Genomic DNA, 15461 nt, shown 5'->3' on the forward strand with positions numbered 1-15461 from the left:
TGTATTTGTCGTTTACATATTTAATATATATGAATAACAAATTAGGAATTTTAACGTAATTAAAACTAATTATATACTCTATATAATTTCGATATTAATAAGTTAAACTTTTTTGCGACATTACGACGATCTTAACCTAATTTTTCTTCGCCGTATGACATATCCCAAGTGTGCCACTGCTGAAAGAAAAACAAATTAAGTGATACCGGTAGTTTAGCTTTCATCGGGTCGGTTATATCGCGCTCAACACAAGCGACGTCATCTTTCTCTCATTAATAGCTCCGCCCAAATGTAGTAGAATAGTCAATACGTCAGCAGGCGTGACAAACTTTACGGAAACAACTTTGCATTATTAAAAAAAAGAGAGAGAGAGAGAGAGTTTAGTAGTTCAGTACGTTATTTTATTCACCGAAAATCGAACGAAGCAAGGACAAGTTATCTAAATGTTAGATTAACATATCGTAATCTAATATGGTACTATTTTGAAAATCGATAAATGTTAATAATTCTAATTAAAAATTATTTTAAATCGCTTCCAGTTTATGCGCATAGTTCATTATTAAAAATATGTATGTATAATTTGTTTAGCTACAATCAAAATTTATTCGAAATCAAATAATGAGCCATATTTTAAATAAACGAATGATTATAGAGCGTTTAATAGTTATAAAGATTTTTAAAAAGTGTGTACTGTGTTGCTAACTGTTCGAAGTGTGTAGAATATTTATAGCATTTACGAGGGTCACGAGTATGTAGTGTTCGGCTATACGTCGGACAGACTCGTCTCCCAAAATCGAATATTTTACGAATTATATTAATCGCTGCGATTTAAAAGCGCTATTGGGATATTTATACTCAGTTATCGGCCATTAGGATGCGACGTAAGATCCACCCACATTGCTTTAATAGTTGAGTTGACGGAAACAACTCAATATAAATCGACCTACAGTAACACATGTATATTGTTTATTAAGCTGAAATTTAATTATTCTTTCGGTTGTAGGGAAAAAAGAAATAACGAAAGCGGGAAGCCAAACAGGTTATTGCAAAAAGGCGTGACAGTCCTATCGAATTTTCCCCCGATGTTAGAATAAATTTCCGAAAACCGATGGAGTTGAGTAAGTCAGAAGAAATGGCTGAGGAGGGAGTGCAACGTCCATACCGACATGACGTTCGTCGATAGTTTGATTACGTTTAGTGTCGATAAAAGCCGTCTGGTATCACCGTCTGCGTCGTACCTCTGCCTCTTTCTCCACTTATTACCGCACACAACGAAGAGCTGGTCCGAGGCGGGTGTGTGTCGGAGTTTAGTGAAACGCCGGCTTGACATCGTTTTTCTTTTTTTTTCTTTTTTTTAGTTCATCAAGATGGCCGTACTGTATTATACTGTTTTCGGTCTAGCTGTCGTTATCTTTGCCGGATGGTGTTTTGTGTGGTTGATGCATCTTATGGCCATTTTCTGTGGGTAAGTTTTTCGCTTTATAATTCTAGAAGTATGGCGGAAAACGTTGTAACTTCATTACCTCTCCGTCGTAAATATGCCGGTTAATATTTCAAAATCGTTAATATAAATCGACTTATCGTACGTAAACTTTAATTTTCTACACTTCATTCGTTAATTTAAGTGCATTAGGCCTAATGTAACACATGCAAATATGCATGGAGTGTGGGGCGTAACCTTGGGAGATATTGAGAAATTTTCATCGGAAAGTTGGTCATACTTGGCAATCTGTTCCTTTTAAGGATCTGCAGTTTGAAAAGACATAAGGAATGTCTTAAATGTATTTATGTAAGAAACCATACTGGCTCTTTTAAGTTTATAGTAAACAAGTTAGTTTATACCTTCTTTCCAAATCCATTTTTAGTACACATACATTTAAATATTTATAATAATTTTTATATATTTTTACCTGAATATTACTAATATTCAATATTAAACAATTCCTGTATTGATACTAAGGTAATAAACACATTACATCTTTCTCAAGATTCATTACAAAATAAGAAATGAATGTATTTTAGAATTATTTTCATATATATTTTTTTAATGACTCTCTCACAAATTTTGAGTTTTTTATTCAAAAATTAAATTTATTTCTAATTGTTTTTCACATTATTTTTAGAGATAAAATAAGTTTTTTGATTTTTAAATATTTTATTTTGCCTTTTTACAAAGACATTTCTGCAGTGTTAAATTTGTTTTATTATCAGTTATTCATTTGTTGTAATGTGTTTTTTAAATATTTTTTTGCTTTTAAAAATGAAAACAGCAACTCGTGTATATTATTAAGAATTCTTATGATTTGTTACGTTAATCAAAAATTTTTAAATAAGCGACTGAATCGGAAAACAAAATAGTTTAACTAGCAATGGTGGTAAACACTTCATTTATTAAAATAAAAATAGTATAAATTATATTTTGAAAACTGAAATGATTAATATTAAATCATTCAACAAATAACTTTAAAAATGTTGTTTCTATTATCTCTTTTTTAAATTATTAAATGCAAATAATCTTAAGATTATTTCTTTTACAAAATAATATACTATATTATTACAAAAGATTTTTTAAAAATTATTAACTAATAGAAATTTTTGAAACTACTGATATTAAGAGGATTTTTTACATGTTCATTTGTTTTACAAAAATATTAATTTTGTTTACACTGTACTTAAAAAACACTTTTTAATTTTAGAAAAATTACAGTATCATTAAATTTTAATTACGTAATGTTAACTTAAATGCTGATTTGACAATATACTAATTTTGACATTACTTATAAAAATTTCTTATTGTTTAATATAGCATAATATTAATTTTAATAATACAATTACCTACTATGTCATGTTTATTAATTAAAATACACAAATATAAATAACAGGCTGTTTTAATAATAATTGAGGATAGCTAAGGATATTGAGTTTTTATTCTTCCTCTAATATTGCTTTTCTGTTTCTTTATAAGTTAATTATTTCTTAAATTTGAGAAATTATAATAGCTTATTAATGTTAAAACAATTAGATTTTACAAAGCTTACAAAAGAAAGTTTAATAACTGCTTTATATAAACATATGTGGATTAGTTAAATTATAAGTAACATAAGTTTAGTTTCTTAATATTGATATCCATTTACAGTTTTAAATTGAAAAATTAATTTATAATAATTGAACATGTCAATCAATATGGATATGTTTGTATTCAAATGTACATAGTTGAATATGCAAAACTAATTTGCTTTAACTTCATACATAACTGGACTACTTATTGGACCTTTTAATAGAAAGATTTTTAGAAGAATGGTTTTCAACCTCTTTAATGGGTTGGAAATCAAAAATGACTTGACTTTTGATATCTGAAGATTATCCATTAACTGGATCAAAAACATTAGCATTCTTCTAAAAATCCCACTGTTAAGGGTACCATAATTAGTCCAGCTTATCACTGGTGGCTAGTACAGTACATCATTTTTAATGTCATATATAAATTTGACAATTAAAAAATATAGACATTAATATTATTATTTAACGGACTATATATACTTGTTATTTATATTAGTACTTACTTTTTCCTGTTTACTTTTAAAATGACCTTTCACATGCAACCTTTTATTATCCAACATTAAACACAATACAAGTATTAACAAACATTACCAACTGTTTTTTAGCAGTCATCTGAACAGAATAACAAACATGAATGCTCAAACAATGTCAAAAACAAAAACCAAGTTTAAATTTTTAATTATTTAAAGTGCTAAAACATCTAGGCCTACAATGATTTAAATTAATCATAAAATGCAAAAAACCTTAAAATCCATCACTTTAATTTTTGAAAAAACAAATGTTTTTTGTTAATTTTGACTAGTTATCTTCAGGTTCAAATTACTCACAATGATTCCAGAACATCTGTTCAAAACAATTCAAATGTAGTACACATTCTATTTAAAACAGTATTGCAATAACAATATTTTAAATGGAATTAAAAACAACCAACAAAGCCTATAAACCATCAATTTTTAAAACAAATGTGAACATTTTTGCCTGTGTTCAATGGGCATCATCAGGCAAACAAAAACTGAGACAAATGGAGGATTGCCGAACATGTGTGCAGAGCATTTTCATTTGTTTTAAAAATTGCTGATTTATAGGTTTTGTTAGTTGTTTACAACTGGTTAAATTAAAATTAAAAAGGAGCAGTTATTGTTTTAAATGGAATGTGTACCATGTTTTAATTATTTTAAACTGATGTTCTGGAATCTTATCTTTGCAATTTAAACCTAAGATGACTAGTCAATTTAACCAAAAAATATTTGTTTTACAATGAAAAAGGATTTTTGTTTTTATAATTTTATTATCCAAATAGTTAAATCCAAATGCAATATTAAATAAAAGTTAAGTTAAAGTTACAGAATATAACAAAATAATAGGCTATTTAAATGATACTCTCCAGGCATTGAACAATTATTTTGAATCTGTAATTAATACAGTTTTCTTTTACACTGTGTATAAATTTTTTCATTTTTTATATGTTTAATGGTTTGCTTTTCATTTTAAAATATTAATATTCATATTCATAATTCGGTTTTGGAACCTAAAGATGATTGCTTAAAGCAATTGAAAATGTTTTGTTTCTAGTAATAATGTATGATTAAGGGTATTTTAAGAGTGCCTGTATTATTTTATCTTTTTAGTATTTCTTATTTAGCATTGTCTTTGTTGTTTAAGATCTTTCTTTATCAAATTATTGGGTATATGCAAAATTTTCTGGAATTTAAAATTTTATGCAAAAGAAAAATAACTTAGTCAAGAAAATAATTACCATTACCTTCATCCATTGATTGGCAGGTCACTAATTCCTGCTGAATGAAACTCAGCTATTTTGACTCAAAGAACTCTGCAAGTATGATTTTTATCTCCTCATAATTAATGAACTGCTTTCTATCTAAGAAGTGTTGCATAGAGTGGAGGAGATGGTAGTTGGATGGTGCAATATCTGTACTATATAGAGGGGTAAGGGTGAGATCAAATAGCTTTTTCTGGTCAACCTTGACAAATTGGTCTTGCATTGTCATGCATAAAGCATGCAATGTTCATCTATGGATAAACTACAGTGGACATGTCATAACAGTGGCATAGTGTAGTGGGGGCGGCAGGGGCGGCCCGCCCTGGGTGGCACTTTAAGAGGGTGGCAAAATTTCACAATATATAGTAATAATGCCTAAATATGGGGGCGGCGAAATTTTCCTCCACCCCAGGCGGCTGACACCCACGCTACGCCACTGTGTCGTAACCAAGTGTCTTGCTCATTTCTCACACTGTCAGGTGTTGATTGATTTCCGTTAGCTGCCACAGCTCGTTGACCAATAGGACAGAAGGTTTTTCTGAATATGGCCTATATTTGACTTCATATTGCCCATCTTTAAATTGTAGACTCAGAGACAACATTCTTGCCAAACAAAATTCACTTCACTATACACAGTTTCACTAGACATCAATAAGATTCAACTGCTTTTGTACTAAATCAACAATCGTAAAGTGTAATTGTACGAAAATTTGGTTATGAGAAAGCATTGACAAACTTGACATTTAAAAAGTTTGTATCACCACACAATATCTTCACATCTTTTCACTTATGATTGTGCACATCAACATCATTGTTTACATATACCCAGAAGAAACTTAGATACCATCTATCAGAGAATAATTTTAAATATTCTAGAGATTCTAGAAAATATGTATTTCTGGGATTTAACTAAACACAATATACCGAATATATCAATGCATCAAATTATCATTGTAACATCCCACTTTTGGAAAAACTAGGTTTAAAGTCTTAAAGACTCCTTGAACTCTAATTTCCTATACAGTACAGTAATACTATGGTTATCGTCAGTTTCGGTTTTTGTCTGTTTTTTTTCGTGAAAAATTTGTCTTGGTTTTTGTTGGTGTGCTCAAATGTCCTTACTGATAATTTTGCAAAAAACAAAGGGCGACCCATGCATTTTCCAGCGCAGTGTGGTGTTATTTCTCATTGTGTGAACATTACCCCACGATGGCCCACCTTTGGCCAATGGTTCTGTTCCCTGAACACTGGGAGTTCGGTCGTGGATTCGCACTTCGCCAGGGTGGGCTGGCCACATGAAGTTTTCTGGGTTTTCTCCACGTCTATAATGCCTGAATAGGGTCCAGTTACCCTTAAACAGATTCCTGGAAGGCATTATTCCCCTCGATATGACCATCATAAACACACAATTACTATTACATGACAATTATGTCACACTTTACCATGGGGTGATATAGGTAGAAGCTCATGTCCAACTAGCTTCTACAAGACAAGACATTACCCCATGTGTCTAGTCAAACAATTCCATTGCTTTCATCTTAATGTTAATTATCTTATCTTTAATCTTAATGCTTTTATCTTTATACTAATTAGTTTTTTATGTTACTTTCTTATTGCTTTTAGTATTTAATGCTATATTAATTCTCTATAAAATTGTTTTTGGTATGTATTCTGGAGTGTCTAGAATGAATTAATTGGATTTACATTGATTCATATGGAAATAATTGCCTTGGTTTTCGTTGGTTTCGGATTTCGCTAATTTGTTTTCGGACAGATTATCGATGAAAACTGAGGTATCACTGTACTTTGTTTTAAAATTATTCTTTTTTAATTGAGTTTTATTTTGTATAAATTAATACAGAGAATTTTAATTCATTTTATTTAATAGTTATATCTAGGTTTGCAGTTTGCATTCACTGGATTAGCCATCATGGTCTCAGAGTGATCCATAGACCTCTGTCCATTTGAGTTTCATTTGTGAGAGTACATGAATGCTATTGGTGAAAGCTAAAAAATGTAGACCACCTGAAGGAACATACATATGCAGTGTTCTTACTGAGCTATGTTAGTCACTGGTCTCACATTTTTAGTCCTTATGCACAGATTTTTTGGCTCAGTTCATAAACTGATGATGAAATTTGTTATTGATAGTTTAAAAGAATTCATTCTACGATTTTATAATTATTTCAGTTGCAATTTATTATATCATATGATAGTGGTAATAATCTTTTAACAAACTAATTTATGCAATCCTGTTTATGGATTTTTTACACACACCAATGTCTTAAAGCCTGATGATCATATCAGAGCCAAACAATTACCAGATTAAATTGGACTACTTACCGCTATTAGTATATTAGTAGTGGTAATGTAGTCCAATTTAATCTGGTAATTGTTTGGCTCTGATATGAATATTTTTAACTTCGTTAATTAAAATTTTGTGACATAAATCACTAATGTAGTGCTATCTAAGGGAACAAACCTTTATTTAAATTTTTTTTTTATAAACCCTAATTCTTCAGTTATTTTTATAATATTTTGTAATAAGTTGTTTTTGTCATATAAATTATAATTGCTTTAATGGAGTACAGTAGCAAAATAAAATACTATTGGTGTTTTCTAGCTTATTGATTATCCTTAGACCAAATAATCTTATTTCAAAATTTCAAATGTTAACCAATTTCAAATGTTATCAATGCATAGTTGTTGCTAGGCAGTGGTTGCTTTGTTATAGATTATATAATATTTTTTCATATTTATATACATTCTCTTTTGTAATATGTTTTTTAAGTAATTTTTTGCTTTGCTAAAGAGACTGACCATAAATGACATCCATACTGGTAGGTAGAGAGGGGATCAAGACAAGTTGGAGAGGAGGGTTGAGCTTCAGTGGATGTCCATTTATTTCATTAAATTTTACACACTTTATGAATAATATCTATCATTTATAAAGTGATAAAGGTTTTAAGTGAGGTCAAGTTTTGTTGGACATCTGAAGTGGTTAGGGGTTACAGAAATGTGGAAAAACTGGGACAATGGGGAGGGGGAGTAAAAATCTCAAGAAAAATTGGGATGTAATTTATGGACAGCTCCTAATCATTTCCATGGTTTAGGTTAGGATTCAGAATTTGTTTTGTTAATTACATTGTTACATACACTATGGGTAGGTTTATACTACTTTGGCAGAAGATGGCTAGATTTATACTTTATACTATTGCCTGATCTTTTTAAGTTTGACTTAGTCCCATTGCACATCAGTATTATATTTTAATCTGTCTGCTAAACTTCTATTCATCTCTTTAGTGGAATGTTAAAACAATATAAAAAAATCTTTTTAGTGAGTTTGAGATAACATCTCTATATTCCAATTTGTGGTTGCTCTTGTATCTAACTTATAAGAGGAATCTAATATACGTTATTGGATTCTTGTTTAGTCCCTTTTCTCTTTATCAGATCTTTAGAATGATAGATGAAGTGCTTTTCTTTTAATGGTATATTTAAATTGTGCTTTCTTATTTTATTTCTAAACTTTCTTAGGGATGAGCTCAAGAATAGTGTAAAGGTACTCTTATAAGTCAGGCTATAACTCTAAAAATAAAAATTACACTATCTGAATTATTTTATAATAGTGTTAGCATGTATAAGATGATGCTGTAATTTAATTTATGGAAATTATCATAAAAACTAACTTTTAATAAATACTTGTATTTATTCATTTGAATTATAAATTATTACTGTAATAAATGTTTGTTTTTATACTTTTTACATTTTTTTTTCTTTATATTGAAATACTGATATATGAATTAATCTGATCTTAAATATATTGTGAGATTTCTATTGTGAGAAAGTTTGAATGCTTTGTCAGTGCCATGAAAACAAAATGTAACACAAACTGTTTTTTTGTTAAGGTAAATTTATTATATATATATTATACTATTATATTGCATTTAAATTTCTAGGCTTATCATACATATGAGACTCTATTATACTAACAAGTAAGTTACCATAGTAAATACAATTTAGACCATTTTATTTTTTGATAATATAAGTATAATATATATATAATAGAAATAATTGGGCAAGAAGTGGTTTAATAAAAAATAAACAGTAGTTTAATATGCCAAAGCATACAAAGGTTCTCATGAGACCAAAGCTATTGGACACTTTCAGTGAAACAATACTCGGCTTCATGACTGCACTGACACCAGCATGTACAATTAAAACTAATTATAATAAAACTACCACAGACCTAATTCTAGTAATTAACAATGATACAAATAATAATAAGTGCAACACAACAAATTTTATAATTACAAAAACCTTGCCAACAGGAGGTGGAATACACTCCCCTCCAATGTCCATTACCTTCTGGAATGTTCCTTGCTGGACCTCTTCATCTGGACTTATTTGAGTGATAGATCTCTGCTAGGTCTCCCTTCGACAAATTGTTGGGGCTCGGTGCCCTTCTTTCTCAAACTCCTTCTGCTCTGGTCTGTATCTTGCCAAAAAGTGAAGTTTCTTGCTTCCATTTTTCCCTAGGTTGTCTTTGTATAATACTCTCCAGACCAGTCCTCCTCAGCAGCAGTCCACCACAACTTTGTACAACAAAAGAGCTAGTCTGGATAAGTTTACAAAAATTGGATAGAACAAGGGATAAAGGAGTTGGTAGAGGAGACAAAAAAATATATAATTTGGCATACTGCTACAATATAATTCAATAAAAATAGTGATGTAACGAATATTCGGTTACTACCCGGTATTCGGCCTATTTTTCACTATTCGGCCGAATACCGAATATTTAAATCACTATTCGGCCGAATACCTAAAAACAGGAGTAAGAAATAAAAACACAGTAAATTAATCATTTTGGAAACTTTCATTAATGCTAAACATTAAATTATAATTATTAAAGTTAATAAGAAATAGCGTCTAACCCTAGTAAATTATTTCGTAATTAAAATATTATTATAGCCTTTATCTATCTAGCCCGATATCTTATGGTATTGATGGCATGTAGGTTAGAACGTATTGGGCATTAGTGTTATTGTTTAGTTAATTATGTTATATTCGTATTCTTGTATATTTTAATATTTTTTAATGATATTTTAAAATGATTTACAAAACGTTTTATTGAAACTTATCGTATTTAATGAAAGAATTATTTATTTCTAGAAGATGAGTAAAATAATATATAATTTATTTTATATATAAAGCAAAGAATGAGTATTTCTCATTATATGCAAAAGATAACATTTGAAATCATGTTAATTTTAAAAATATTGACAAAAACAATAGCAAATATCACAAAACTTTACAAATAGAAACCCCCAATAATATATTTGAACTGTTCCACAACTGGGGAGAAACTAGACCATATGTCCCCACTAAACTATATATACTTAGGGTACTATTCAGTCTACAAATACGTAGTAAAAATAAAATTTTACTGCTTAATTAAAGAGTTAAAAAGATCGATTGCAAATAAAATAACTTATAACTTATAACTTACATCTAAATACCAACAACTGCCGAATCATATCGGGCTCTTTATGGCTATTACATAAATTATAAACCAATTTGGCACTAGAGGTAGACGTTAGGCTCCATCTCATATTAACTTTAATAATTATAATTTAATTAATTAATTTAAATAATTTAGACCTACTGGAAGAAAAAATTGTAGTGACATTGGGCCAATAGAGAGCAGGGTGCGCGATCCTTGCATAATGAGGTTTGTGTGCTAATTTTTATATGTGCGTTAATCAAGCCGAATAGTTTGGCTGAATATTCGGCTATTCGGCAACGCTCCTGGCCGAATATTCGGTATTCGGCTGAGGCCGAATATACTATTCGTTACATCACTAAATAAAAACATTCAGCTTTTTAATTGAAATTAATGTATGAATGTATTGAATACTATAGTGACTAGCCCCAGCAAAGTCTATAGTTCAGAAAGTGATGATATCAACATTAGGTGATCGGAACTATTCAGCTCAGGAAGTCGTGCATGTTACAATGCGCTGGCCTTTATATCGTGCATCGACAGATTTTATAACTCTCTCACAGTGAGGGATGATGATTGGAGTAATGTTTTGATCCAACATGCTGATGGAGAAGCTGCACAGAGATTCCAGAATGAGATGAAGTCGCTCAAATTTATCATCATCGATGAAATGTCAATGATTGGTGCAAGAATGCTTTACATGATCAAGAGAAGATTGAGGGAGATAAACCCCGAGAAAAATGAGCCTTTTGGTGGATTCTTTATCTATTTGTTTGGTGATTTGCATCAGCTTCTTCCTGTTAATGATACTCCTCTCTACTCGAGTGTTTTTTACGATGTAATGTCCCAACAAGGTAGATTTGCATTTGATTCTTTTGAGAAGTTCATTGAACTTAGTAATTCTCATAGACAAAATAGTACAGATAGTTTCTTCACAGATGTCTTACAACATCTAGCTTTGGGTGATTTCTCTGATACAGATCTGAACACTCCGACGACAAGAAATCGAACCTATTTATTCAGAGATGAACTTGATCAGTTCCAAACAGCAGTAGAACTATATCCAACAAATGAGCAAGTTAAACAAAGCAACAAAGACCACTTGCAGTCAACTGGGTGCCCTGTTGCTTATATTACATCTGAAAACACTCCAGATATTGCCTTGCGTTTGTCCAAAGATGACTCAGCTCTTGGTCTCTCTAAGTATTTGAATCTCTCAATTAATGCCAGAATCATGCCGAGAGTCAACTTATGGGTGCAAGGAGGTCTTGTCAATGGTTCACTAGGAACTATACGCTACATTATGCTCCTAATGCTCACCCTCCAGCTCTTTCTCTGTTTATTTTAGTGGAATTTGATAGCTAGCAGGGGCCTTTCATCTATGGGAATCTATTTCCAATAATCCCCATAACATGCTTTTCAAACAATGGCAGTATATTGCAATCTTGTAGACAGTTTTCCCTTACCTTAGCATACTCGATGACTATACATAAATCACAGGGATTAACCCTTTCAAAAATCTAAATAGATACAGGTAAAAAAGAGACAGCTGTCGGTCTTACCTATGTTGCATTGAGTTGAGTGAAAAAAATAACTGACATAGTATTTTTAAAGAGTTTACAATAAAGATCGCTATGAGTCAATCTGTAAGTCCAAAGCCCATAGTGATAGACAGAATTTCATGAGACGTTGGCATAGCAATTAATTAATGGCTTATTCTGACCTTATATTTGTACCTTTTAAATGATCCAATAGAAATCAAATCTATTGTTGAGAACAAATGATTCTTTGTCTCTTTTTTTTCCTCATAATCTAGAAAATGAAGGTGTGAGCAGCCTAGCTCTGACTACACATTGATACAGCGTTACTTAACTAGTGTAAATACAGAGAAGCACTCATACTTTGAATGAAACTAACTTCAAATACTTGAGTTCAAATTTACAAAAATTTTGCTTCAGAATTTGAATGATGCTTCAAAGTTCAAACCAATATTTTCAGTATGCAAAAATACTTTTAAAAAATTATTTTATCTTCTTTTGAAATTTAATAATAATGTAAAATAATTAAAATGTTTGTGGCATAACTTTCCCAGCAAAAGACAGTGGTGATACACAGGTTTGCACAGGTTTGGCCGAACCCGTTGTTAAAATTTTCAGTTTTCCGAACCTTGTTAACACATGGAACATTTCTCAGTGGTTTTGTTTTTTTTTCAAAATATATTAAAATATACGTATTATACTCTGTAATACTACTAAACTAGAGCCTTATACTCCGTTTGCACCGAGCATTTCAATCTAGATTGTGAGCAAGGTTGGGGACTATGCCTGGGTGCGATGTCTCTCAACCGTTTCAATCTCGACTGAAACAAGGTTTAATCGCGATCAATTCAAGAGAGTTCTTGAAACTAGATCCAGTCATAAGAGAGATTCCACAATCTCACGCACACGAGATGATACAAGATGGCTATGGAACATGTGTCGGGCTATGGACAGCGAAATAAAAAGGATATTGTATTTCAAGAGATGATGACATCTGTCTATTATCAGCAGTGCCATTTGGGGTGAAAAATTTCTCTGCCTAAAAAGAAAAAGAAAAAAAAGGTCGACAGCACTAATATACTATTGTTATTTGGTCTTCGCCTCGGGCTTGTTACATTCCAAATATGCCACTGATTATTAGATATATCGCAAGAAAAGGTATTGTATTTATTTCTAGCCAAAACTTCTATTCTGTTTGTCGGTGATTGTCAGGGAAAAATTTTCTGCTAGCAAACCCTTTGTTAACTATTTTGAATATCACCACTGGCAAAAGATACTTGTTAGTGCTAATGTGTCTTGGTATTTCTTAAAGTGAAAATTGTGTGTGGTGCCATCTGTTATGAGACTTTATTTAAAAATAACTGTTATATCATTGATTTGTTATAAAAAGGCAAAAGGGTAGAAGGGTAAAGTTTAATTTTGAGGGTAGAGATGAGCTTAAACAATTTTAACATCAATAATGAATAAAATTTTAATCAAGTCCGATGCCACTTGTGATGACACATGATCCCCTTTATTCCCCCTCTAACCTAACTTAATCATTTTAAAATTTAATAGCATCAATGTCCCTTATATAAAAGTTACCCAAATTTTGTTTCTTAATCTTTACCTGTCCTAAGATACTAAATGAATTAGAAGAATTCATATAAATATATATATATATATTTATATGGACTCTTCTAATTCATTTAGTATCTTAGGACAGGTAAAGATTAAGAAACAAAGAATTTTTTCTCGTGCTTGATTATTTTTGGAGTTCAGGGGGTTTCAAAACATTGTTTTGCAAAAATCCCAGAGTATCAAATTTGATAAGATTACAATAATTTCTTGTATTATAAATAAAATAAGTAACAGCTGGGAAAGTAATGCGAATACTTATATAAAAATATGAATACTTATATAAAAGACTAAAATGTCTTGATTTTCACCATGCCAAATCACCAGGAACAAGTCTTCCATTGCAGAGAAAAAATGCTTTAATAAAAAGTCGTCTCTGCAATGGGGTTCCTGGTGATTCAACATGGTGAAAATCAAGACATTTTAGTCTTTTCTATATATGTTTTTAAAAGGTTGAATTTGAAATTTTATGCTATTTACTATCAAATAAAATCTGATATTTTCGGTTAAAAACAGCATATAATAAAGAGGTTGTGGCTGAAGTTTTCGCATTGAAAACTTCATTCACAACCTTGCTAGTTTCAATTTCAGTAGCTAAGTAATTTTATTTAGAAAATGAAACATTGTACTTTGGATATTTATTGTACTTTAATTAATTTCTATGAAATTGAATAATGTAATATGGAAATTTAATTTTTAAAATGTAATATAATCAAATTTGAATTAATAAGCAACTGAAATTTGTAATTATGACACTATGTAAAACATTCATTTCATAAATTCTTTTCTGAACTTCAACTATCTCATTATTTTCAAATTTATTAAAGATTGAGAGTTAAAGATTTGTGCAATTGAGAATCAGATTCAAATTTTGGTCTCAATTTCTGATAGTTCTAGTCAATGCTCACCCTCCTTCCCTTCTTTGATGTTTGTTGTTATAGCAAGCAAATGAAACATAGAATACAACATAAGAAACTATTGTGTGTGTGTATATTTATATAATTATTAAAATTATGGCATCAAAAATAATTAATTGCTATCGTTACAATATCTTTCTTTCATTTTTAGTGTAGCAATTTTTAAGAAAGTGATTTAATGTAATGAATCGATATTTTCAATATATTAAAAACTAATATATTTTAACTCAAATTACCAGTCAATACTGTGTAACGACAAACTTTGATGGCCCAGTGGAAAGTTTAATAAATAGTTATTTATCTTTTAAATGTGATTTTATCACAGATTTTGTTAGAATCAATAAAGTTCTTATTGTAAAATTGGTATAATACAGAAAACAACAATGTACAATATTTTTTTTTAATTTTAATTTGCAATATGTTAAAATTTTGATTTATTAAAAATTGTGGTATATAGTGTCATCATTGGTTTATTAGTTTTGTACTTGTAAGTCCTCCAAGGGATCATTCAACATTTTTGAAGTCAATGAATTAGATGTGAATTACTAAAGGTCATTTGAGAGTAGAAAAATTATTTAAAATATATTTATTATCACAGTAATCTTCATTATGTTGCACATTTTGGGAGACGTATCAAATGGTGTGATATAGCATGTGGATAGATATATTTGTTATATTTATTTTTGACTATTTTTGCTGACTTGCTTTTCGTGGGTTGTGTATCATATAATAGTAGTTGTAAGGTCAATAATTACAATAAGGTAATATTTCTTTGCCAGTAGAAATTCACTGACAACTGATTTTTTTTTTCCCCTTCTAAATTATTGGCTAAAGTGCTTTTATATTTGGAAGACAAAAAAGTGTGATACATTAATATAGTAGTCTCCCTTATTATATTATTATTATTTTTTTAATTTCAATAAAGTAAAACACAGATTCAATTTTTGATATATTAAAAATTATTAACTCTTAAATTTTATATTATCAGCATAGAAAGAGGTTGGTGAATTAAATATAGTGTTAGAAAGATTGACAAGTGAAAAAAG

The 15461-nt window shown here is 30.0% G+C and overlaps 1 protein-coding gene across 3 annotated transcripts in view; it reads left to right on the forward strand.

Annotated features, from left to right (window-relative positions):
• The first annotated feature begins 363 nt into the window (after window positions 1-363).
• Window positions 364-15461, forward strand: part of GlcT (ceramide glucosyltransferase) — a 60213-nt gene continuing 45115 nt past the window's right edge. The window contains exons 1-2 of one of the 3 annotated variants that reach the window (XM_067264563.1): window positions 364-445; window positions 1359-1465. In XM_067264563.1, the coding sequence (XP_067120664.1) occupies window positions 1368-1465 (98 nt within the window). In that variant the 5' untranslated portion in view covers window positions 364-445; window positions 1359-1367. Of the gene's footprint in view, window positions 446-811; window positions 1466-15461 lie in introns of those variants that run through there. The other 2 variants (XM_067264555.1, XM_067264546.1) reach the window with 2 other exon arrangements.

The sequence above is a fragment of the Centruroides vittatus genome, unplaced genomic scaffold (assembly GCF_030686945.1).
Source record: "Centruroides vittatus isolate TY-2023 unplaced genomic scaffold, ASM3068694v2 contig_1046, whole genome shotgun sequence".
NCBI lineage: Eukaryota > Metazoa > Arthropoda > Arachnida > Scorpiones > Buthidae > Centruroides > Centruroides vittatus.